Below are 27,567 nucleotides of genomic sequence, written 5' to 3' on the forward strand. Positions count from 1 at the left end.
AGATACCTGTCATCTGTCCTCTGTCTGAATCTATGTCTTTGCATAATGACCTTTTTGTCACACTTTAAATCTCTTTCTAACCGTCACCATGTTTTATGTCCTCTTCTCCTCTCTTCAATTGCTTGGCTTTCCACCACTGAGGATGGGCCGAAACGCCACACAGGTGAAGAGGTACTGCCGGCTCTCTCCAGAACCACCCATGGCACCTGACACCTGCCTACTTTTACTAGTCAGTGGAGGGAAGATATGTTGCACCCATGGTTCCTCTCCCACGATGTGCATCCTTAGGCCTGCCCTTGGTGGCCAAGGTTCTGCTGGCAACATGTGAGGAAGTCAAAAGACAGAAAAGAGACAGCGAGCATTTTAAACGCCCGTGAAGCTTTTGTGACAGTCCCTCTCTTAAAAGTAATAAAGCACAAACTGGAATAAACCTGACACCTTAATATATTTTACCTCACTTGGGTCAGAGAAAGAGAGTTGAGGAAAGAAAAGTATTAGCATTAGAAAAAAAGACCCACAGAACAGTATTAAACTTCCCATTTCTCACATCTGTTGGCAAACAGCAGCTATTAGCTCCAGTCCTCATCTGTCAGAGCAATGAAAAGTCCATTACTGGTACATTAAAACCAAGATACTTCATGTTTCCTTTTTATTTAACTTCAGAAGGAAAGTTCCTTGAAAATATTCATGAAGTAATGGACTCCTGTTAGAGTAAAAATTATAATCGGTGGGATACATAGGCAGAAAGCTATACATTGCCCCAGCTCTGTAGCTTCTACTTTATAGGATTCAAGTCAGGAATCTTTAAGTCCATGAGATGTGCAGGAAACCTATGAGTACATATATTAAATATTAAAGGGAAACGATTGATTATGCCGCACAAAGGAAAGCAAGGCAAACTTAAACTCTGCAGCAGATACACGCAGTATAAACAAGTGCATTCTGTAAGTTGTAAAAGCAACCTGCAAACAATATTAAGGGATTATTTTTCTGCTACACTTGCAAATAAGATTCTTCTCAGAACTGGAGAGGAGAGCCAATTTCCCCAAATCTTTATGAGCAGAACTTACTACTATGTGCTCCGAAGTACCAGGATACTCACAGCTTTGGTATGTTCTTTGTAAACACAGTAATTATTACTCAAGATACACTCAGGACAGCACTTCCCATCTAAGTGAATTAATTCTTCACTCTGTGAAGAGAAAGGTTGCAGTAATTCAAATGGAACCAACATCACCAAAAATACTGTGGAATGCAGAGACAGAGCAGCTCCTGCCCTGGAATGCAATCTCCGATATCTAATTTCACCTTATCTTCTCTCTAGCCTACTCCATCTCTGTAGGTACAGTTTGAAAAATCTGCTTGGTGCAGTTGCAGAACAAATCTCAGAAAAGGCCAGGGAATTCAGTGGTAAGGCCATTACCTCATTCCTAAATCCTGCAGAGAAAGACCCAGTATAATCCACTGCAAGTACAGAGAATATTTTTACTGTTCCACATATTTTTACCATGGATCACTAGGATCTTACTGGACCACTGTCACGATTTCAATGCATAGAAGCTTACCTTCATTTTGAACGTTCTACTTTTTTTTTTCCCCCAAGAGAATTTCAAAGCACATGCTCTGTTTATCCAGGACGGAAGAAGACTGTTCTTTGTTACAATGGTACAATTCCATAGAATGCACTTAAATAACTTCAGTTTGAAGATAAGAATTTAGCAGCAGGAGACAGGAATAAAGTGTCCTAATTCATCACAACTTTTTGTGCCCAAGTGGAAGCTGAGTATTTAGAAAAGAGGGAGACACTGTCCTAGGGAGCCAGGACACAGCTCAAAAGAAACAGCTTCGATTTCCTGACCTTAGTAGCTTTTCTGGGCCAGATTCTCACACACTGTAAACATAGGTAAGGTAATCCATACTAGTCAGAAAACAGACATATGTATACAAACCCACTACAATTAAGTAGTTAGAAATAAATGACTAAATTAGACTTGGTGCCAACCTCCACTAAGCACTTGTTTAATCTACACCCATTAAATGTCAGTCTTAATACCCCTCCCCAAATCTTAGCAGGCAGAATCCTCCTCCTTTTGCAACCAGGTTGCTTCCTTACCTGCCACAACAGAGAAGTCACAACCGTTCATTAAATGCCTGCAAGGGGCTCACACACCCACCGAAACCCCACAGCTCACACTGGTTTCCATTTCAGCATGTAGCTGTTTTCTTCTGATGGCTCACAAAATTCAGCTGAGCGCCAAGTTTACCAAATGGCTTTGCTGATTTACACCAACTGGGCATCTGCTCCATATTTTCCACTGTGCCACATTGGCACTCTCACCAATTTTTGTATGCAAATTACTTTAGACATAGATAGGGCAGTAACATCACTGGTCACTCTTAGTTTCAACAAAGTAGAACAACTAAGTCAGGCCACCCTCTCACAACCCTGGTGTGTTTCTGAGAATGGGTAAGACAGGAGGAACCATATGGCTCTTAGTCATCAAGGACCACACACAGCCTAAATCTCTCTCTGCTGGTTCTATACATTTTTGCTCTTAAATCATTACTTCAAAATGCCATCGGCAGTGGTTGGATCTCATGTCACTACTATATACCGTAAACTCTCCTATCCACACCTCTGCCTACATCCCCACCCACATACATAAACACACGCTACAGGTAAACTGAGAACAGCTAGCCAGGGAACATGGCTTGCCTAGCCAAAAAAAAAATGCAACCACACTGCTCTGCCAAGACTCAGAAAAGGGAGAGGCTATGTCAGATAACTTGTGGCTTTGCTGAAGAGAGATTCATCGTATTCCAGCTTGAGAATATTGAACGGCAGTGATGGGCTGGAGGCAGAAAAGATAAGAAATATTTTATGTAATCCCTCTCAAACACGTACACACCTACGTCTACATGCACCATTCGTAACTCTCAACCCCCCAGCTCCATTTCTTCTGAGTATCAGAAAGACTTGTGCAGCTTGCTGGCTATACAGCACCCTGCAAGCTCCGTGTTACTGATCCTGTAGTTTCTGGGGCTGCAGGACTGCTAGCAGAAATACTCCATCGCCAGCCTACTCAGGTAGGCTGCAGCATCCCTTGGTAGCACCCATAACTCGTCCTCCTCTGAACATTGCCACGAGTGTGCTCACTTAGCTGGGATGCTGGCAAGTGCTCCAGCAGGATTACTTCATGCTCTGACAGCTTGAGCAGTTTTGGCTAAGCATATCCACTTCAACATCCACAGCTAACCCTGCCTGCCACGTAACTTGTATTCCTAGCTCATCAGTAACCCGATGAAAATGTTTTTTTGAAGATTAGGTCAGAATCACCACAGACACTTTCATCTGGCAGTTGCTGGACAGGTTTGCTTGAAAGGGTTTATAAACTAAACCTCTACCCTACCCTCAGGTAATGCTGCTATACTACGTCGAGCTGTCTAGGATTTGCAGTTCATATCTGTGGCCTCATTACACTTTAAACAGGATGATGTGACCAGGAAATTAATAGTGCCTTAATGAAGGGATGAATCCAAATGCTCCTAGCTTCACATCAGCTCCCATTTATTGATGCAGGTGCCTAAAAAACAGACCTGCAACTCAAAAAGGAAAAAGCAAAGGAAAAAGAAAATACTCCATCTGCTTTTTGAGTAAATACTTTATTGTAGTAACTTCACCTTGTACTATTAAGGTAAACTATGGCTGAACACAACTTGAGGAAGCTGGGTTATCTTAAGGGAAGTCATGCAGAATTATAAAACCTTGGGCAAATACCTTTTATCAAGTGGGACCATAACTCTTGTCTGCAACACTGATGCAGTCTTCCTCCTTCTGTCTCACTAGCAATCCCGTTTCATTCAATTCAAAATTGCAGCAGTTCATACTCTGACAAACACCACCACTTTTTTAGATGCTCGGGCTTTTAGAGGGGTGCTTACCTTTGAGTGCCTGAGTTTGAAAAATTGCTACATAAGTGATAATGCTGCACACTTTTGAAACCCCTAGTTTTGAACCCTACATGTTAACGTCTCCAGCTATTGTTCTGTAAAATATCCTTGGCTTTTCTGAATAATGGATTCTTTGTCAGTACCCAAGATATGAGCATGAATATTAAATAATTCTCCCTACTGAGCCATGACAGCATGCCATCATCATTAGTGTAAATGATCCAATTTACAGCCATAAGCACGCAGGAAGCTGACTGAAACAGATGCAAGTGCACAAGATTTTATGACAACCACGACTTTCCACCCAGCAAATTCTCTGCATGCAGTTTAAGGTCAGATGATCACCAGCAGTACTACGCCAGTGGCAAGAGTTTGGGTCCCACACTCCATGTATTTTGCTGTTTAAAAGGCACAAAATCAGATGAACAAGCATACACTTTTATTCCTAGATGCATCCTCTCTGCATGATCATCATTTGTGATCCCATCGGCGGATTCACACTTTTTTGAACACTCATTAAAACAATAAAATCTAGTGAATCTATTATGCCCAGATTTTGGCTGGATTTCAGACACAACACAAAGCTGCTGCTACTCAAGATTTAGCATACAGGCAGAGTCACCAGAAAAGCGTTGCTACTGAGAGAGAAAACTCAGAAAGCTACAATTCCTTCCCTTCTCTTCACTGACACCGTGGAGTAGTAGGTATAAAGTAGATCTGAGCCCACCAATTAAAACAGGTGTAGTGACAAACAACACAGAAGTCTTACTCCACTGCAAAAAGGCAATTCAAAACGTATTTGTGTATGTCTGTGTGTGAAGCATTCAACCCTATCTAATGCATTTTGCACATCCTCTAGAGAACAAACATAACTGGGGGACGAGGGGGGATTAGTTTTGGAATAAACAGCACTGGGAATAAAATACCTTACCAGCTTCACTTCCATGCCAAGAACGGCACAGAAAAAATGGAGAGAAGTGGAACATCAACTTCCATATCCAACTACTTTACTGAAGCCCACTGTAGCATACAGAATGAAGATAAAAGGAACATTTCTTAAGCTTTTAACTATCTCTGACCTGTATGCCTCTCCCTATGTTCAGCTCTTGGTAAAGTCGGTGGTCACTGAAACATCTGAGTGTCTGACCCTCCATTGTAGCAGACAGACAACAGCCTGGGAGGGAATCCAAGCTAAATTAGTCACTGATTCACACTGGCTTGCTTCACAATGCAAACCCACTGAGCAGTCAAACTTGCAAGGAAAATCCAAAGTTTACTCTGCTTTCCTGTGAAGTGTTTTCAATGTAAATGCACAGAACAAGCCCTGAGAGAAGGGCTGTTTTTTTGAGTGTCTCAAGATGTCAGTCGAGAAAAATAAGAGGAGGAAAAAATATCACAAGACTTGACTGATATATCCTGAAAGAAAAAAAACATTCTTACCTTGGCACACTCCACTTTGGCACACTCTGCTTCCTGGCAAGTGACGTGCCCTTCATCACACATGCAGAAGTCACACTGAGTGCTATTCCACATCTCACTGTGGTACCTGATAGTGCCATCATACAAGCAGTTTCTCTTGGAAGACACACACTCCTCACAGCACTTCCCAGGACGCTGCACTTTCTTCTCCCCCTACAAAACATCAGCAACCATTGAGCAGGACTGTCTGAACCTTATGGCATGGGCACGGCGATGTGTACAGCCAGGGTATCAGAGGTGAATGATTTTTAACTACCTTCTCACAGGTAATAGCATCACAGGTCTCTCTCAGACATCTGACTTCTCCTCTGTGACACGCACATGCAGTGCAGGCATTTTTTTTCCACTGCTCACCATGCTGTTCAAAAAGAACACGTATACAATCGTTAAATACTCTTTGTAAATAACCAAATCCTTCCCAGAAATCTGTGCTGCTTATGGAATATGATGGCTCCTTCTGCATGTCTGTATCTAATAATAAACTTCTTAATAACCACTCGCCTGTATGTGATCAGCAAACAGGAAGAAAAGGTATGAGGTCTAGACACTATAGTGTGTATTCCTCATTACTTGCAAGCTAGTGACATTAGCGAGGCCTTAACAACTATTATTAGCAAAAAATAATCATTAACAGAAAAACCCGCAGACATACATTCATTAAATGATGCATTAAATTAATTTCAGGTGATACAATAAAAGCTATAAATACTTTGACCTTCACCAATGCTTTCTGCTTTCCTCCTTCCAAAAAGTGTGAAAAGAAAGTGCCTGATCTGCTTCACCGTGCAAACTTCCTTTCTGCTTGCCAGCAAATTCTTACCTAGTCCTAATTTCTTTCAACTCTTCTGGCTTTCCAGGAAGAAAAAAAGCAACAGTTGTACTAAACTAACAGTGCTGGCAGAAAGTCAGATGTCAGGGAGTAGGGAGAACAATGTGTGCCAGAATTTGTGAACAACTGCCTTTTGGTGTGGCTTGTCAAAGGTTACCTGGTACACTCTTCCTGACACTGAGCAGGGCTTCGGAACACATTCCGGGCAGCATTTTCCAGGAGACATAACCATAACTTCATCCTAAAGAGAAACCAGGAGAGACAAGTAAAATAAGAGCATTAACAGTTAACACGGGGCTCAGCATCACTGCCTGGAATGCCAGGCATTTAGTATCTGTGTGATAACCTGGGGTCAATCAAGGCTTCATTTTGGCTCCAGTATCTGGGGGCAGTCTTCACAGCATGAGATTAGTGTAGAAAGCTAGCAAGAAAAGTACTTCCTTCATCTCACTTTCTGGACTTCTTTGGATGGCAGCTGAGGTCCAAATACACAGATAGATACATACATGCAGATAAAGACACACACACACACACACACGAGATAAAGTACATATATTCAGGTATACAGATATACAGAGGAAAACAGAGTATATCTCAAGCTATGTAGAAAAGCACACTAAAGCATGAGATGGAGGAGAGAAGAGGTTTTATCCCTGGTACTGCCACATTTTGAGTCTCTTGAATGTGTGATTTACACTCGCCATCTCTCAGGCATTTGCACTATTTTAGTTAAATCCTTTCAGCACAACTGTCTGTACAGGTGTTAAATTATGCTTAAAACTGGATTATCCCATTTTAAACCTTTTCATGACTAATTTAAATCACATTGAAATAGGTTGGCACTTCACATCAATGTAACAGTTCCTGCATGCCTCAACTTCATCCATCCAAAATCATGTCTGTGATTCCCCTGCTATAATTTTGCATACATCCAGTGATTTGGGAAAGTGTTATTCACCTGCACCTCCCTCCAGCCACATCAGGATGACTGAAGACTGATTGTGGACTGAAAGTAGTGTTGAAATGCCAAGCACTATTATTTCATCTGCTTTGTTAGTCAAATCACTAGCTTTCAAAGAAAGAGTGGAAGACTTTACAAGTATAAAACTTATCAATGATAGGTTTCCCAGCAGAGTTAAAAGAACTTTTGTGGATTTTGGTGGGATATGTGGCAGAACATCCAGGTGCACTCCTTCATGCAACAAGCATTTGTGAAGTTCCTCTCCCTTAGCACCCAGGGAAGGGCATAGTTATCTGGAAGATGGTAAATGAGAATTTAATACTGGGAGAGTTTATGTATTTGCTTTTGACAGGAAGTGGAGAATGAAGAAAGTGACAGACATAAAGGCACATGAAAGAAAATGTCAGGTACGACTGACAGCAGAACAGGATCCTTGCACATCCTACCAACATCCCTCCTACTGGGCACCTTGATAGGAAATATCTGAAACATCACCAGCATTAGCTTTCTGCTGTGTTAACTTGGATGCTCTCAGTTGATTATTCTCACATATGTCACAGCAACAACACAGTTGTTTCTGTTTCCATAAATTAAATCCGATTAAACATTAGAACAATCAGCCAGCAGGTAACCTCAGTCCATTTGGAGTGGGAAAGGAGGAGTCTAAAGTAGGCATGAATTTATTTTAATGCACAATACTTAGTCAGTGAATACTAACTGATTATCTAAACACGAAGCAAAACACCATTAGCATGCACAGAAACAGGTGGGCTTTCCTTCTACCAAAAAAAAAAAAAAAATGTGTTAATTGCACAAACATCTGATCCAGTAATAGAAAGCTGGGTAAGCATCAACAGGAAAAAAAAAAAAAGTTTTTGACTACTGCTTTTGTTTTCCTCAGTGCTACAGGGAGGAGTGTTCAGCCGGAGCAGACATTTCAAGGGAGCTTCTGGATTCATCCTTGGAGCACAGTAATAGATTAACAAATATTTGGCAAATGGCAGCCCCTAAAACATAAAGTCAAGGTCAGAAAGAGATTTCCAGAGAGCCAGTTCCTTCATTTCCTTAACACGGCACGCTGCTGTAAAGGAGTGCCCAAGAAAACTTGTACAATGGGCCCAATGAAAAAAATCCAAAGAGCACAGTCACACCCTTAAGCACTTCCAATATAATAACAGGAATTAAAAAAAAAAGTCACTTGTATAGAATGTGGAGTACCGTGTATAGCCTCCTGCCTTTACTAACCCCTGTGTTAATACTGCATACTAACTTGTAGTGTTTTGCTTGGGTTGATCACTGCATAAGTGCTAAGAACTCATCATTTGTCCACATCATACACCTTGGAGACAGAAATGTCCCAGTTCCCTCAACTCGACTAAAAATGTAAGCCACTACTTGAGCTTGCCTGACTTACCTTATTGGTTTTGTTGATTTCTAAACACAAGCACAACTTAAGGAATAGTGCTCTGAGACTTTACTTTCAGCTGAAGTGATCTTCTATTTCTAAACTAAAGTCAAGAGGGGAATTTCATCTGCATTTGACTACTTTCAACTGTGTTTCTAGAGTTCTTGTAAAAAAAATAATTAACAAGACCTGCAAACCAATCTTTTCAGCTGCAAATTAAACACTGAAATTTGTGAAGATAAAGCCCCATTAAAAATCTTGTGTTATTCCTTCCCTCACAGAAATAAAAATATTTCCTGATCAACCCTACAATTTTTTTTTTAGTACAAAACAAAAAGTAGGTTTTTTAGACAGTATTTGTGCTTAATTAGCTACCAAAGACATGATAAGAGTAAAATGGTGGGGAAAGAAGGTATTAGGGAAGAGACAGGACAGCACATGTATACTGACAGACTTAACCATCACTCCACACCATTTTCACACATCAAAAATCCCTTTTCCAAATCACCCACTTGTCACGCAGAAGATTTGCCTGCCCGCTTTTACATCTAGTCAAGAAACAGCCCTTGCCAAGGAAAAGGTGACAGTGATGAGTAATGACCCCAGGAGGCCAATGGGTCCTGACCTGGCTGCACAGAAGAGGCTGGCAGGAAGCTGTGAAGCACTGAGTCACACCGTCCCTGCAGACACATTTGGAGCACCGACCAAGGTGCCAGTCCTCACCATCCTGGAAGAAGTGTCCATCAAAGAGGCAAGGCTCTAAGAGATATGAAAACAACGGATAATTTTCTTTCCTAATGCCCTTTCATCCCTTTCCATCACCCAGAATTAAAACACAGATTTTTGTGCATCTCAGGATTCAAAATCCTGGTTTGTGAAAGCAGGTAATGACAGTAACAATTCCACCAGTTTTCAAAGGATTTAGACTCGTGAATTAAGAGCTCTGGATGCACCTCTCCCACTCGACTATGAGAAAAGGTACCCAATAGCTCAGGCATTTTTGGAGCTCACAGCCTGAGTCCACAAAGTGCCAAAGGTCCCCTCAGTACATCAGAAATACCTGCATCTTTTTTTCCAGATTTTAATCTCCAAAATAAGAACATATTAGGCACATTTGCTCACTGCTTAAAGCTTATAGTTTCCTCCTGGCCTATGGGTCAAACCATTAATGATGTAAATATGGTAGCAGGACAGAAAGAGAATTAAGAGACACACTTGAGACCAGTGTCTTCCCAACAGAACTGAACAAGAGAAGAAAAGCTTTCCAGATTTGGGACTACAAGGAGATGTCCACTGACCGACTACTCAGACCAATGAAGCCAGTTCAGATGCAATACTCACTGCCATGGCCCACACATTTGGGACAGCAGGATCCCTGCGCGGTGTATTGCAGCTCCCCTCGTCCACAGGCAAGGGCTGGGCAGGCCCTGGGGGCACAGTTCACCCTCCCGTGAGCACAGGAGCACCAGTCACATCCAGAGCTGGCCCACTGCGTGCCGTGCTGCATGCAGAACACAACCAAAGGCACAGAAAACACACGCATGAATCCAGCTGCCAATGAGAGCGCTGTAAATATCTCTTCTCCCTTTTAAGCCCCCCCACATTAGCATCAGTTTTACTCTTTTGCAGGCCCAGGCAATCTTTGTACATTGTAGCCCTTACTTATGGCTGCACTGTTGGGGCAAAAAGCTAATCCTGGTAAAGTAGCAAAGTTGGAGATCAGCCTGATTTTCCTTCCTGTTGCAGAGCGGCATTCAGCAGCAACCCACTGCAAAGACCCAGGCTACTGGATACACCCCCTCTCCACTACAGTTTCTGTAAGGCGAACTCTAAATTTAGAGACCGTTTTCTTTACAGAAATATTTAACATGGGCCTCAACATGCACTTGACCACAAGGTGGTCAGGTGAACATCATCTGCCCCATCACTATGAGTAAAATCTCATTAGGTTTGCATATTTGTTAATGGCAGAAACAAGTATCTCTACCCTGAGGCATGGCAAGGAAAAATTGGCCCCAAGAAGAAACACGTTGGTATATTGCAACGCTCTCCAACAAACAGAGAATGTTAATTTTTACAAAACATGGAATATTGACTTAGGCAGGGACTAAAAAAAGCTCTGGCCAGATAGAGGGTACAGATTTTCTTCAATGGAGCTATCACATAGGCCAGTGCTGCTAGGTAGATACTTGCCGAATGAAGGTCAAGTCGTAAAGCATTACAGTGGCTTACTGACAAAAGAGAAAACTTTTCCCTTCAGGGAATCTGTGCCAACCATCAGGATGAGACTTTGCACTGCCAAAAAAAAATTGTTTCATGACCGCCTTACAGTGGAATTGGGGTGTGACATATGACTATAGACAAATATGTCTGTAATCCCTGTGGGGATGCCTACTTATTCATCTGACTTGCATTCCAAAGAACAGGCTTACAGAGAGCCAAAAGACAGAAGCTGCAGCAAGAGTACAACACAGCAAAATGCAGCAACAGCAACAAGAAGAAATATAATGTAATATGATCTAATACAGTATCACACAAATCACAGGCACAAAGAAATATGAGAAGAGGCTAGATGTGCTATCCCTTCTATCCCAGTCTTCGTCTAGCTCGTAACAGGATGCTTGCTGGTCATGCCCATGCTGAAACAGAGGGTTAGAACATCCATCTCAGGTATAGAATATAAGGTCCAAATATTCAAATGTATCTGGGCATTTTACCATATTTCTTAAGATTTGGACCTGACTTGCCTCTTGTCAAACAGAAAAGTCTGTAAAAGACCAGACATAGGACTTGGGTTCATGTTAAGCCATTTTTCTACGTTTGCCTATTGTTCAACATGATTCATTAACTACTAGCCATAAATCTTTTTTTTTTTTCTTATCTGTAGACACTTACTCTTATTGTTTTGGCCTTTCAGCCCTCCTAGGTGAAACCACATCCTGGAACCTGCTTCTTGAATAATTCAGGATTACAAAATACATAACCTGGGTCGCACAACAGCAATCAATCTCTACCAGCATAGATGGCTGCTGCGAGAAAAGCCTTCTTTTCAGATAGCTAATATGTCAAGTTTGCCGTGCTTTGCTCCCCTCCTAACATTACTATATTGTCTCAATCATCCACAGAAACAGCAAAGTGAATGAATGAGTGGGAAACTTTCTGCCCTTAAGCCAAGCAGGACACATAATTGCTCAGCAACACATTCCCTTTTTGCAAACCATGCTGACCAAAGTCTGGTTATATTAAATTATCTGACAGTGGCAGAATATAAGCCCAATGAACTATCCTTCTCCTGGACATCAGCTAAGCATCCTTCACTGACGTGAAACAGAGAGCTAAAAAACAGAAAGGATTGTCCCTGCCAAGGAATATGACATAGCACTCACGCTGTGGATCTGCCCTTCATGCTGGCAAAATCCTTCAGCTCGGGAGGCACACTCAGGGCAGCACTTCTTGGAGACTATTTGGAGCACTTCTCCCTAAAAAGATACAAGAATCCAATAAGCAGTTCACGTGAAATAGAGACTTCGACATGATGGTAAAGACAAGGAGTCTTACTGGGCCAGGTGCTCTCAGTTTGGAGAGCAAATGTATTATGTTAAACATATAATGCTGCTACACCAGTTCCCTTTGTTGAGAGGTAGTACATCAGTTTGCTGTATTTGACATTTTACCATCAAAACAACAGTAGGAGAATTCACCCCCCTAACAACACAATTAGGAAGTCTCCAGTTGAACTAGTTTTCAAACAAGAATGAAGAATAGAAAGCGGTTATTCAAGACCAAAAAAAACCCCAAGATTACTCACTGAAGGCCCTCTGAGAAACATGGTCCAGATGTAATTTTTTCCGTAGTTTTCTACATGTACAGGATTGATCTCAGTCTAACATTTCACCATACCAGAAGTGCAACTGGCAGGCAGAATGAATGTGCATCCACTAACTGTACTTCTTTGGCTTAATAACCACCACTTTTTTTTAAATAACTCTTCTTTCAAATTAACTGAAAACTACCGACCACTTCAAACCACAGCACAGTCGGATGATGCTGCTACCACTTTGCTTTGTGTGTCCCAAGGGCTTAGCAAGCCAACAACTTGCTATGTCCTGTTTGGCAGCAGAGAGAAAGATGATGCTGATGGAAACAACTCATCAGACGAAAGGCGAAACACATCAGTAAAGGCATCAGCCAACACTGGGAAGGATAATGGACTCCCGTCACTGAAAACGGCTCCACAGCCATGCTTTCACGCTCCTCCCAGCTGCACATTTAACACCCCAGGCCTGGCACAGCACCCCACAGACAGGACAGCGATAGCTGCGGGAGGACTTTATTTTGTAAGGGTGTCTGTCACTGGTGGCAAGTGCAGATGAGGGCCCCTGGCACCACCCGAGGCACCGCAGATCTCAGCATTTGCCTCCTACAGCCTATAACAAAAAAAGGCCAAAAAATTTTACTGATGTGAGCAGGTTATCTGGAGAGGGAGAAAACAGAAAACATGCCAGGTTTGGGAAATGAAATGTAGAAAAATTTTATCTATGAGTCACCTTCCTCAAACTATTGCAAAGGTGTTTCTCAGGAGGCATACTCTATCCTTTCCACTTTTAAAGGGTACGACCAACATCTAAGGGATTCCTGCTCAAAAGGGAGTTATTATTTGTTTTGCTATAATAAAAAATGAAGACACTGTGATGCCAAAAAAATCTCTTCCCTTTCACCTTCTATTTGTATGATAAAAGTGACTAGAATAATTTGAAATGTCACAAGTTTTCTTTCTGTTTTCTAAAAAGAAACATTTTGATTTTTCAGACCGAAAAAAAGTTTCTCACTTCCAAGGTTTCCTTCAATGCCCTGTTTTTTTAGAAGGTAGGAAACAAAATTAGTATTCCATTTACCTTAAACCATGAAACCCTATTCAACTGTGAACCTGCTGTGGAGAAACTGTATTTGGTTGTTGGTTTGTTTTGGTTCACACACAGAAATAACATTTCCCGATTTTCTACCTACTCAAAACATTCGGGATGTACAGCAGTAGGTTTTACATACAAACGTTTAGAATACCACTGGGAATGTTTTTTGCAAAGACTGCTTGGCTTTGTTTATGCCTTGTTGTTGCAAACAAGATCAGCAATATTAGCATAAATCTCATAATATGCAAATAAGGAATAAACCATGGAGAGGGATGGCGATTTCTGACCTTGTTCATCAGTGGTTGGTTTATGCTTGAAGCACGACAGCATTTTTTACTTCTGAGATCCTTGATGATCCTTTGCAACATTTAAATGGCCAGACCTTTATGGAACACTTAAACCCTTTGTCTTGAAGATTACTCATGTCAAGGAGTCACACGTTCATTTCATGCTGTAAATCTATTTCCCTTTATGAGCTTTAAAGTTGTCACCTTTTCATTTATCCAATTTTTTAAAATTAACATCTTACCTAGCCCACTCATTACGGGGTGTGCCATGACAGCACTCCTTTTTTTTTTTTTTTTTAATTTCTCTCCTCTTTTGCCAAAGAATCCTAACATCTGAGTCTTGCTTTGATCAATACACAGAAATAATGGGGAAAACCGGTAAGAAACAAAATTATTGCCTTGTTAATGCTGTCATATTGGAAAACACTTTAACCTCCTTCATAAAGCCATATAATTATATTGGCAGTGCCTCTTTAAAACACTAATTTACATTGCCATTCACGCATACTACCCCAGTAATCCAGATGCTAATGCAAGAGCAATTCCATGGCCAATTAGCTGTAACCATTAATGAGGGCTCAGATAGAAAAAGATAAACAGGAGACAAGGAAAGCTCAACAACCCTCACAAGGCAAAAGAAACTGAAAGACAATCTTAGCTCTGTTATTGTTCGTCAGAGCGGAAAGCGTCCATCTGCATGTTCGGGGGAGACCCAGCCCCAGGTCCAAATGGAGTATGACTGGAAGCTGGGCTCATGCTGGGAGGTCTGAACCCAGTTCAGGTGCTTCCTTTGGGGACCAGACTGCCCCGGGAGCACAGACAGCCTGCAAGCTGTTCCAACACCAAGCCTCTGGCTGTAGTGTGGCGAAGGAGACAACAGTTTCACACACTGGGTTTTGCTTTCGTGTTTCTTGCACAGGCTTGCATCAATGAGAAGTGAAAGGGCGCAGAGGCTGTGCCTGACCCTGGGCAGTCACGCACACCCTGGGAAGAGAAATGGGATTTCACTGCTTCCCACAAATCCTGCTGTGAATCAGACCAGGAGGTTGACAGGGCAGCTGTCACCACAGTGTACAAAGATAACCAACCAGCGCACCTCTGCCAGTCCCTCCAGGGAAACACCTCATGCTGCATCCTCTGTTTGTGTCTCTCCTAATACAAGGGGAGCTTTGCTTCAACAGGGACTGTTACCTCAACTGCTCCCACCATACCTTTATGTGCAACACAGGGTGGCAGACCCCAATGAGCATTTTGACATGTAACTATTCCAGGGGTTTACAGCTGGGGAAGGGTAGGAACTCCAGAGTGACCTGGCATTTCTACCACCACACAGAATGGGTCAGCTGGCACCTGGAGAGCTGCAGCCCCTTACCTTCGGAAAGTCACACTGAGGGTGTTTGCAGACAGTAGGTTCACAGGTGACAATATTGCTATGGCAACGGCAGTCTTGGCAAGAATCTGGCTTCCAAATTGTGTTATTCTGCAAAAAAACATAAGTTTTAAATTAGACCCATACAGCACAAAGCATGTGCTATTTTACCCAACAGCAAATGGCTCAAATAGATCAATAGAGACAAAATGGAAGAGTAAAGTCTGCAACAGACCACCCCTCCCTCCCACACACTTATCAGGCACAACTTCGGTACTGTTCACTCAGTAACTTCAAACACGCAGTTGAAAGACAAGGCCTTGCACAACAAATAATCAACTCCAACAGTACAATAGTCGATAGGACATAACCTCTGATAATCTCAGTTGGTGTCAAAATTAAAATGTGATTACAGCATCTCTGGGAAACCCCTCCATAATCAAGTTCCGACTGCGCAAACTGCGGCTACTGCTATGGTCACAGCTTAGGAGCTAAGCCAGCTCTGAGGCTAACCTGCCCCTGGCCGGGCAGCTGTGGCCCCACTCAGCACCCATGAGCTGATGGAGAATGCAGGTGAACATGGACATGCTTGAATCCAAACGAGCTGTTGAACGTAACCTTCAAAAATTTGTGAGTCTGCAGGTTCACAGTAAGAAAACGTTCTCATGTCAAAACCATGATGTAAACTGTGCTCATCACATTAGGCTATAAGATGGAAGGAAAGGTCTGAAGAGCCTAAGATGCAATTAAACTGATTTAGTCAAAAATGCTAAATGCATGGCCAGGTATGAACAGGCTCCACCTGCTCACATTGATTCCAAAATGTCACGAAGGGGACTCTGATGGAGCAGACAGTCCAACAGAATTGGAAGTAGCTGTCGCCACCACTCGATCAGTGCACCCGACTGGAACACCCACAGCTAATTAGCAAGGGTTTTCACCACCCCTACTTGACCCCCTTCCATTCCCTCCACACCGAGGTCATGATCCCACGCCACCACCATGCTTTCATAAGGCAGCTCAGGCCCTCATCCAGTTGCTTGGATGCTTGCCAGACTTCTCCCTCCCTCCCACCAGCGTCTCCAACGTTTGAGCCACCACTTGGGACTCATTACTTTCAGTAGGATGCTTGGGAAACAAAGCCGCCTTTCTCTTTACTCCTGAACACTAACTTCCAGCCATCCTGGTATCAAACAGCATCAGCAGCATCCCAGGGAAGCAGCCAAGCCTGCCTGTCACCACCCTCCCTACGAAAACATCTTGTCTGCACTCATCTCCTCCGCAGTGCCACTCCACCTGTGCCAAGCATCCTTTCTCCGGCCATTTAAAAAAAGCAACCAGTAACTACATACTGAGCTCATCCAAATTGCTGCGTTCATATTTCTCTGTTTTTCAAAGCCTTCAGTTAAAGTCACCAAAAGAAAATGGAAAGAGGAAGATCAATTTCTGACCTGAAAAACTCTTTTCCATTAGACAACCGCTGTGCGTACTACTAGGCTAAATTTATGCCACACAGGAAATTTTCCTATGTAGTACAGCCAGCCGCTATTCAAGTCATTAAACTTCATTTCTAATTGATTTGAAAGACAACCAGACTTTGCTACTCATTTACACAATATAGTGATTTACTCCAATAAGTCAATTTACTCACGGTGTAAAGTACGAGTTAGGGAAATGAAGACATGAAAAGATGATTAACAGTTTATTACTACGAACACATTTAGGGCTAACTGCTCAAACTGGTAAGCATAACGATAAAACACTGCAATGTGCCTTAAAGGCCCATTAGACTGCTTAATGAGAGCAAAAAAATCTTGAAAAATCTGGCCACTTGCTCAGGAGCTGGCGGGTGCTGTGCTCTTTGAGAGGTCAATGTGATGTACTACAAGCCAGCTCGCGCAAGCCACGGTAAGAGGCGACTCAGAGGTTTCACCACAGCTGCGTGACTGCAAGAGGTGGTAGAGGCTCTCTCCTCTTTGACCCATCCTGCATTCAGGGCCGACTGCCGAGCAGAAAAGGCCGGCTGCGTCCCCTCTGAAACAGTGCTCTTTGTCAAAACAAACCGGCTTACTCTACAATGCTGGATAAAGAACGCAAACCTGCAAACAGTGGGATAACCAGAAATACTGCGAACAAATCCTTGTGTCTCTTCGCTGATTTACAAAAGCGTTTCGTTCATATCAAACCGTGCTCTTCTCTGGCGGCAAAGCTTATGCAAGGGGAACAAACACCCCGGCAGCAGCAGAGATTTAGGGAGATTCTCTGTTAATGGAACGAAGGTGGCAACAAAAAGCTTAATAACAGCAAGAGGTGGCAGTAAGCATGCAGCCCCTTGGGGTAAGGTATCAACAAGTCAAAGAAAGATGGTAATTTCTGCTTGGGTTGTAACAGTTGGTTCTCCTCTCACATCCACACGGCTGTGGCAGTAGAACAGAAACCTTGACTCCATCTCTGCCAGCAGATTTACAGTACAGTTACAGAATAAATTCAGGTTAAGTTATGTTTCTGCCAAGCTTTAGCTAACACACATCCGAGTTAACTCATTCTACTCTCTTTCACAAAGCTTTGTCACACTTAGATCCACCCTAAGATTCCTAAATCCACGACAACACCAAGAACTCCAAACACCTTTTCCACTGGCAAAAAGTGCCGTTGAATCTGTTTACGACACCATTTGTTAGATATAACTATTGATTTATTCCTTCACTTGTTTGTTCCCAGCTGGAAGGAGAATCCCAGAGCAGTGGGTGGCAGAGGAGAAAATGTGCACGACAACGATGTCAGCAGTGAAAAGCAATCTGCATTTTAGAACAGGCAGCTCACTGCAGGGTGAGGCTGCTGCCTCAGAAGCAGCCACGGGGAAGCACTGGACACAGGGAGCAGGAAGGGAGACAGCAAATTACCTGCCTCACCACTTGGCTCTCCTAAACCTTTACCTGCAGCCCCTCTCCTTTGTATATATATAAAAAAAAATTATTAAATTTCCATGGTGGAATAACGGCCAAAGCACTCACATGGCAAGAGGTCAGCACAGAGCCACTCTCACTCACATTTTGAGACTTAAAAGCCCACGTTTCTGATAAGAAAACCTTCTCTTTGGCCTTCACCCTCCCTATTTCTTATTATAGTCTAAGCAGGCTGGACTCAAATCAGCTTTTTCTAAATCCACACAGAAGACGCTTGGAAGCATCGGCATGCATCAGTGATTTACATTTGCCAGGTATCAGATCAAAACCGACACGTGTCTGCAGAGGTTTTAAGAATTCAGAACCTAGTTAATAGTCAAGAAACTACTACCTGATTTTTTGGATGTGAAAGTCTTCCATGCAGTTCACAGCGTTCAGCTCTTTTGACAGTTGAACATTTAGCTTAAGATTCCTGGCTAGAGAGCAACAGACCTAAACTCAGATTTGAAAAGTCTGGTGACAATTATGTTTACTGATTTCTCCATACAAAGGTGGAGGTTTTATTCTCTGTAATGCTACCAAATGTCTAAATATTACAGTCACAGTAAACTGAGCACAGCGCAATGCTCTAGCTATGAGTCATTTGAAGTGCAAGGCCATTTAATTCCTTTGAGATGGGAGAGAAAAGCTGCACATGTACTTCATATACATGGTGGAAATACATAAAAGAAGGGGGAAGTTACTGCAGAATTACTTTTGGTTGTATTCCTGGGTGCTGACTATTTCAGGATCACATTTCAAACTAATTTTAATGTGTTCCCTGTTTACATGGAATTGTGTAGCTGACAGCTGCTAATACAGGAAAGCATAGAAAGATTTGTTGCTGTGTTATTTAGAGCTCTTATGACCTGGAGAATGCAGACTGCTAGTCATTTTAATTATTCTTAATTATCCTTTTTTGTTTCTTTCATTTCAAATGTGACTATTGCTAAGGCAACCAAACATGGGACAACAGCTTAAGAATGTTCTTCCCAGTTTTGCCCCTAGCTAACCGTGAGATCTTGGTCCACCCAAGCTAGGAGAACATGTTCACAAGTAACGCGGAAGCCCCAGTATTACAAGAAAGGCTCCCAAATCAGTCTGCAGATAGGAACTGAGATACTGATCACCCAGCTGCAAAACGAGGATCCCACCTACCTGTCCTGCATGCTGTAAGGATTAGTTAGTATTCATCCAACATTTGCAAGAACACTTTGAAGCTCCTAGGTGTTCCTGTTTTAACCACAAAGCTAGACTTTTCCGTAGACACTTACAGAACTGCTGTAAGTCCACCTTACATCTTCTCCAAGGCACTGTACCTCAGTGGACAAATTATCTCCTACAATTTAAGCACTGAATTCCTATCCTGTTAAGTACACTTTTATCAATGACAATTTAAGGAACTTTTTCCTTACAAGTACTAATATAATTAACAGTATAAATAAAGAAATAATGTGCACAGAGCACTTTGAAGAGGGAAAGCACTCCTTAAGCGCCAAGTAGTGCCATTATAATTTATTTATTCTTTGGATTTCCCTACATCAAAAGAAATGATACCTAATCCAACTGAATTTTAAAATTCCACACTGCAAAAAGAGATATCTACATTACACCTTGGTATGCGGAACAGGGGCCAAAAAAGCAAGATATGCTCGCAAACCTTTAAAGCTTGCAGGCACCCAGACACATGACAAAATAAAACCCAAGACACAGAGGCACAGTGCAAGCACATACTGGGTTTGGAGAATACTGATGAGGACTTAGAAAAAGGCAGGACAGAGAGCAAAAGAGCTGTACATTAAGAAAAGGCTAAGAATAGGAGGTGGCAAGAAAGCAACCAGCAGTAAAAGCAAAGGAGGGTTGAAGCAAAGAATAAGCTAAAGAGACAAAGAGCAGACACAGTGCTCAAGTGGGAGCCCAGAGCAGCTGTGAGCACTCATGGTTTGATGTTGCCAGGCTGCCATATTAACCAGAGCACAGAAAGACTTAAATCTCTTTGACCATGGCTTTTTTGACTGGCTATTATAACTTCAGATGGCTGCACATGTTCATCCTCTACCTCAGCAAAAAAACAAACACACACCAAACAAATAAAAAATAATCGGAGTCTACTATTAATACGTAAAAAGCCTCAGAAATATAATCAGATGCTGCTTAACATGTGATATCATCACACTAGATAACAGCCTGCACTCTATTCTGGTGCAGTGACTGTGGAAACCAGAGGCATACAGCAGCTGGTTTGTGTCCTCCCCTCAGCCTCCTTTCCATTTCTTATGGCTTCATGAAAATATTCAGTCCATCCATAAAATGTCACTGGCTGCTGGATCGTCCTTCATAGCATGCCAGACTTGTAAAGCCGATCACCTGGTTGCTAGTATTGCTGCAATTACTAAGCAGGGTGAAACCAGCAGTCTACAGCTGAAGCCTTAATGTTAGCCAGGAAGCAAGCTTGAAATTTTTACCGTCGTGCGGAAAAGAAGGCGGTGCTTATTGCTTCTCATGTACCCTACTACAAGAAAAGCAGCTTTCTTGCTTTTACGAGAAAGCAGTAAAACTCATGCAATTAACTTTCAAAGGGGCTGCTCTGTCCCCTGGCCACCAGACACACGTGACAGTGGCACTGGCTTTGGGGAGCAGGAGGCCACCCCACGGGGCGATGCTACAAGAGAGCACCCAGGCCACGTGTTCCCCAACCTCAGCACCGGGTTGGATTTACTTCATAAGTTGTCTTCCGCCAGAGACATCCGAGGAAAGGCAAGTATCAGATGTCTCGGAGGAGGAATACCAGGCTGCTTTGTTGAAATGGGAGGCAGAGCCCAGAGCAATTACACTTTTGGTAACAATTACCAGCAGCACCCACCAGCTGCCAAGTGAGGAGACTTGGCAGCTCAGTAACACCGCTTTCATTTATCATTTCCACTCCAATTATCTGACAATACCAGGCAATTGGCAGAACAAACCCAAACGTAAGGGAAGCTGAGAGAGCGCTACATGGTCTGTGGGGATATCAATTAATGGAGCGATGAAGAGATGAAAGTAATTCAGAGACACATAAAGGATTCCTAGTGTCCATTTGGGTTTAGACTTTATGTTTTATCTTTTGCAATAGGGAGCTGTTGCTGCTGCTGAGTATGTTTTCAAAGCTGATATGTGCTTGCATATAAAAAAAACCCCTTGAAAACGGGCTTTTAACGGGCTTAGTCCAGCATGCCCACGGGCAGAACAACATGGGAATGACGCAGTCCCTGAAACCAAACAAATTCAGCTCATCTCAGTGGAAACAGCTTTAGTCCTGCACTCCTAAGAGAAAACAGAGCAGTTAAGGCAGAGCGTACAGCTTGATTAACAACACGTAAACATGAACACGCTTTTTCAGGAATGGGGAACTATTCTTCCCCTTCTTCCAACTACAGAATTAAAAAGTTAACACAAATTAAAGCAAGGTACTGTTTTCATGGTTCATTAGTCTGCTGCTTTTCTACATTTTCTAACTGTTAAGTCTTTCACCAGTTGTACCAGCCTTGTTAAAACTAAGAGCCTACAAATAACATTTCCCAGTAGTCCTAAGCTATTTCAGGGATGGAAAGACCATGATATTCAGAGATATTCTTTAGTTAGGTGATGTTGTAAACTTTATCCTATCTTTCATACAGACACAAAAGCAGTCACTAGGAAACGGCTCAAATGAATCGAATGCACAGAGCAAACAGGATAGATGAATTAAAGCAGTGTTTTAAAAATCATTAGTCCTAATCATGATTCAAATCAGCATACCAAAATCTTTATTTAGACCAACAGGTCAATTCTTTTCCTGCAGCAGTGTTCTTTTGCAAAGGTTAATAACTTTAGGTTGGTCACTGTTAAAGCAGATTTGTCTGTAGTCCAATATATCCTTTATATAAACACTGCACTCTGGTTCGGCCCTGACTGCCAGAAAACACTGTTACCAATAATTGCTACCTATAATTACTTTAAGGACTGTAGTTTACCACATTTTTATTCTGGTTCTTATGCATTCCCCCCCCCTTTCTAATCAATTCATATCAGCACTTCTATAATGAAAAATTAACAGCAATACTATCACTGAAGTAACCTTTAATTAGTTAAATAACTTTCCCTGTGATGAGTATGTAAGAAAAGAACATTTTGCATTTAAAAGCAATAATTAAAGGTAACATAGTTGCATCACACTAAGTTGTAGACCTAGTTGATCTCACCCAGTTCTTATTATTGAAAGAAGGGTTTTTTTCCCCATGCTCATTAACCTGTAGCTTTAAACGAAGAAGAAGAAACTGCTTGAATACACTTACATTTATAATTATTTCCTTGGTCCCTGCACAGAGGGCTACCATTGCCAGAAATGGATTTAGCACTGTACTCATTCTATGTGTTTATTGAAAAAAATCCAGAAGCTCAACAGAATGACTTTTAAAAATGGTTGTAAATACACCCTGCATGTTTTTCCTCATTAACATTCACGATTTTAAAAAATTACAATACCCTTAAGCCTTCCTATTGGTTGTCAAAATCCATTTTTTCAAAACAAACTGGATTTGAATAGAGCTGTTAGAATGTTGTGTCTTTGAAGTATCTTACGAGCTTTCTGCTTCTGTTCCGTTTTAAATTCTTTTTACACTTATATATGCAGATATGTGACATAAGCTTGAAAAATGTCAGACAGTATGTGTTCAATACTAGCACCAATAAATAACGGGTACCACAGTAAGACTTGCTCCCACTCACTCTCTTCCACACATTTCCTTCTCCTGCACTTATATTCAAAACCTAACCAACATCCAAGGATGTAACTTTTCCAGCTATCATATTTTGTATTTCATTTCTTCCATGGGAGAAGTAATTTTAAATTATGTTTATGGTTATGTTGTAAAAATCAGGAACTTTTAACCCATTTATAAAATCAGCACCAGAAGTGGAGGAGAAAAGAGGAGGGAGGATAAAAACTTTTGAGTTTCTCTCTCAGAGCTGCGTTCATTTTTATTATCTGGGAACACAGGCAACTTGAAAACATTACCCCAGGCATGGAGAGACTAACGACTATATTTCCTTCCACATAATCTCAAGCCCTCTTTCCCTCTTGAATGAAAGTATAACTTGTCTTCAACATCCCTCTGTAAACCAATAGATAGTTTTAAAAGATTTTTTTTAAAAAAAAGTACCCCCCACAATTTTGACAATGTCCCCCAAGCTAGAAGATTGGCTCTCTCCTGAGACCTGGAGGGTACAAAGCTGGTTCCATTACCTACCACCAACACAAGCAGGAACTTGGTTTGCTTTTCTTTTTCTTTTCTTTTGAACTGAAATCAGAAATTATTTCCTCTTTCCAGGACAGTAGTAAGGCGGCACCTCTTATCTGATCCAACACAGGAGACCTCCCAGAAAACAGTGGTATCTTGGCAATACGCCACTGTCTCACACTGTGGTATCACAAAGCCTCAGGTAAGAATACCCACACCCAAACCATACAGCACTGCTGGAGGAAAGCACCCAGTGGCTCTGGCCACCTCACTGTGGACAACACACCCTGCTCTTAATTATGGGCGTTAAGAATGAAAGGTGTGAATGCTTATGGCCAGTCACTTCTGTACAGCACCATTTGTTATCAACTTGACATGTTTTAAAAACATTTTCTTAAGCCCCAACAATGTCGCAGGAGCAAGAAAACCTCACCAAAACAGCCTGCAGCTTTGCAAATTTTCTTCACACTTTTAAGTCCATCTATAAAAGGACACGGTGAACACCTAATAGTAAAACCAATTACTAGAAGGGAAGGGGTTGCAATTTTAACATCACTGGACGCAGCGAGAGCAAAGATCCATCTCGCTCAGGAGCTTGCTTCAACAGCTTCAGACACCTGAGAATACAAATACAGAAAATGATACTTCTTCCAACAACACCCTCCATGCAGTTCATAGCTCAGTGACTTCCCAAGTCAGAAGCTGTGTTTCTGCATTTAATAATTCTCATGGCTTTCTTCTCTGTGAATTTGTCCAGTGTCCCCTTGGAGTCATGTAAATTTTGAGCATCAACATCTTAGAGCAAAGTTTTAGCACTTAATCACACAGAGAGAAAGAAAAAAAAAAAAAAAAAAAAAGTAACTCCCTTGTGAAGAACTAAGGCTTGCATCGTACTGTACGAGAAAGGGACAAAACCAAGGGCCAGGGAAATAAATGGTATGATACCACACTGGATCCTTGTAAAGAGCTGGAATTTTCCTTGGTTGGCAACTTAAGGCAGGAGGGGAGCAAAAAAATGAGAAGAAAGAGACAAACCTAGAAGACCTACACACAATTCCTGTTTGTGCAGACAACTACTGATATCACAGCCATGAAGCTTCTCTTCCCTGTGCTTGCACTGCCCTTCCTGTCCTGTGTCTGTCCAGACAGCAAATTTCCTGACATTGGGACCCACCTTTCTTACACCCTTCTTCAGCATTTGACGTGCTCTGTTAAGTCCTGAAAAGGAGTCGATGCTGTGGTGGCTCAGCTGAGCTAGCCAAGAAATGCCAACGCTGCTGATCCATGCCTGACCCCGCTGACGCCATCGGGCCATGAACTAACCCCTCACGCACGTGCCTTTGCTGCAGTAATCGTGGAAAGGGCACACAGGGCACATGAGTGTTAAATGAGAAAGGGGGGGGTGTCCCCTTTTCTTTTTCCATTTTCTGGTGCTGCAGATTTTTTCCATGCCAAATTGTGTGTTAAGGTCAATTTAACGCACACACTAGCAATTCTCCTTAGCATCCAGAAAAACATGTGGGGTCCTCCTGCTGCTTTTTTTCCCCTTTACTCCAATAGCTCCTAACCTGCCAACTGGCAAATTTCGAACATCCTCCCCCCACAAAATGACTTCTGAATGGCTATCAAACCCAGACTGTTTGACTGAACAGGTGTTGAAAAGAAGGGAGGTAAGGGATTAATTAACCTAAACTTGATCACGGCTTTAATTATAACATTTATTACAATATAATGGCTATCTCTGGAGCAGCAGGAGTCACAATCTCCACTTCTCCACTCTGCAATGCTCCAGTGTACGTGCAAAGCATGCAGGTGTACCTAAGCTTTACGCGTCCAAGAGCACCAAGGAGGTTAAGTGCTACCCCCTAAAAACAATGCTGCTTGTTTGCAAATTTGACTTGTGAAAGCTGCCAGGACTTTAGCAGTCAACATGCAACACTGAAGGCTGCAGAACTGCAGGCAACCACTGTCAACTAGCGTGCACAGAACCACAGCCTAAAAAAAAATAATAAAAAAATTAAAACACAGATTTGAAATTGGTCACTAAACCAATTTAATCCAGTGCATATATTACAAGGGATTCCCTGCAGAGCACAGCCTGACTATACCCTCTAGGAAACACTGCTGGCCTTTTGAGGGTTTTTTTATGTTTCCGAAAGGAGGAGGGAACATCCCCTGTAGTCCCAACACAGATATGTCAAATGATGAAGTAATATTGCCAGCAGGATGCATAATTTCAAATTCATCCCGTTGTGCTGCTGAAATGCAGGCTGTGTTGGGCCAAATGCTTCAATGTTAACTGCATCTAGCTAGGGCAGAATGAAAAAAACAGGCTAAGCTTTTTATCCCATTTCTAACAAAAAAACCTCCAAACATCAGGCCGTGAAAATCACTGCAGCTAGCCAGCTGATTCAGCAGAGAAGGAAAATATCCTTCAGTAAAAGTCATTTGCAATAGGCCCTCAGAAGTACAGTATTGGGTGAAACATAACTCTATTTCTACTTCTTGAAGGCAACAATACACTCTAGAGCAATTTTGCAAGCCACTTTAGCAAATATATAGGTATCTCCAATTCCGAGCTGGATATTTAGGAGGTATCCTCTCAAAAGTGCAAAGCAAGGAATTACACGCCTCAAATCCTACTATTGTTACTGTGGATCCAAGCCCAGTAATCTCTCATATAGCTCCCAGAAAATACTATCCTTTATGTCCTTATCTTCAATCTCAGCTCCCCATGCAGCAGATTAATAAACTGGTTTTCTCCTTCCTTCAAAGGGGGAAGGGGACCCCTGCAAAACTCCTGCAGAGTCATTAATCTTTGTGAACAAAGACTTCATTACAGAACAAAAATGATGAGGAAAGGCCTGTAGAAAAAGGAATTTTGTAGGCTCTCTTCATGTCCTCCAGTATTGTTTTCAAGAGTCACTGGCTCACTGGCAGCTGTCAAAATTAAACAAGGTGGTAACTTTACAACCAAACAAGTTGAAATTAGTGGCAGCAAAAGGTATGTAACAGCTCAGTATTTTACTCAAACACACAGGCTCCGTGTTGCCTTCTGTTACAAATGATTAAATTAGTTGACTTTGGCACATAGAAACTACAGTCTCAAAAACATAATTAGGCTTAAAATATCCTGTAAAGGTCAAAGATGATGTATTTGTGTGCTTCTTTTAAAGAAAAGAGGTATTTGTGACCTTTTTTGATAGATAAGGTGTAATAAAAGACATTGGTTTTTAAATGCTCCATACTACCCATCTTTTGCCTTACTTCCTATTTCATATCAATCTTTCTGTAGAGCAGTGTTTAGCATTCCTCCTCCCCAAGGGTTAATCAGGTAACACAGGCAGGCTTTTCCCCCTCTGCCTCACAGAGGGAAGGAACCTCTTGAGGAACTCACCTTTGGTGAACCAAAATACGGTAACTGGATTCACAACAGCAACAGACAGCGCATGTAAAGAACACAGAGATCAATCAATTAAATACAACTGCCCAACTCCTAAAGGACAGGTGGAAAAAATCTGTTTGCAGAATAGCATAGACACTTGAACACTATCAGCACGTGTGGCAAGAAAGAGGGAATTTCAACCAGACAGTCTGTTCAACAACAATATTTGCATTGAAGGGCAGTATCAGTAGGTGGCTGCAGCAGCAGGTATAGCAGCAGGACAGATGTCAAGGCCCTGGCAACTGGAGAAATACAGTTTTCCCAAATTATCAGTTTAAGCATCCTACAATGAAAGAAGTTCCTCTATTAAGTGATCAGAAGGAAAGGGAACAGATGGTGAAGGAAATATCAGGGTGGCTGGGGCTACTACCTTGTGGCAGGTTGGTACCACACCTGAAAAACAGCAACTCCTCCAGCAATACATTTTTTTCTCATTACCGTTTCATTTAGGGATTACATCTGTCCAGTCATTATCTGCGCTATCAGCATGTTTGACTGTCCGGACAGTGTGCAGAAAAACATTACACGCAACCATTTCACCTTGAGATATGCCAGAACTGGCTTTCTTTTCTGGTTGACTTAAAAAAACCCTAACCACAATGATCCAGGTAGTGACAAATACTTTCAAAAAAAAACCCCTCCCACTGTAATTTCAGATTGTAACACCCAGCAAGATTACTGCTGGACGAGAAGGGAAGTCACGAAGACAGACTGTCCTGTCCTCATCC

The 27,567-nt window shown here is 42.0% G+C and overlaps 1 protein-coding gene across 1 annotated transcript in view; it reads right to left on the reverse strand.

The window, feature by feature from the left end:
• The window catches only part of FRAS1 (Fraser extracellular matrix complex subunit 1), a 174,405-nt gene that overhangs the window by 96,710 nt on the left and 50,128 nt on the right, over positions 1-27,567 (reverse strand). The window contains exons 3-10 of the mRNA XM_040585746.1: positions 15,195-15,302; positions 12,012-12,104; positions 9,967-10,126; positions 9,251-9,384; positions 6,417-6,500; positions 5,687-5,788; positions 5,392-5,583; positions 1,103-1,192 (exon numbers count right to left, since the gene is read on the reverse strand). Of these exons, the coding sequence (XP_040441680.1) occupies positions 1,103-1,192; positions 5,392-5,583; positions 5,687-5,788; positions 6,417-6,500; positions 9,251-9,384; positions 9,967-10,126; positions 12,012-12,104; positions 15,195-15,302 (963 nt within the window). The remainder of the gene's footprint in view (positions 1-1,102; positions 1,193-5,391; positions 5,584-5,686; positions 5,789-6,416; positions 6,501-9,250; positions 9,385-9,966; positions 10,127-12,011; positions 12,105-15,194; positions 15,303-27,567) is intronic.

This window comes from Falco naumanni, chromosome 1 (genome assembly GCF_017639655.2).
Source record: "Falco naumanni isolate bFalNau1 chromosome 1, bFalNau1.pat, whole genome shotgun sequence".
In the NCBI taxonomy this organism is placed as follows: Eukaryota; Metazoa; Chordata; class Aves; order Falconiformes; family Falconidae; genus Falco; species Falco naumanni.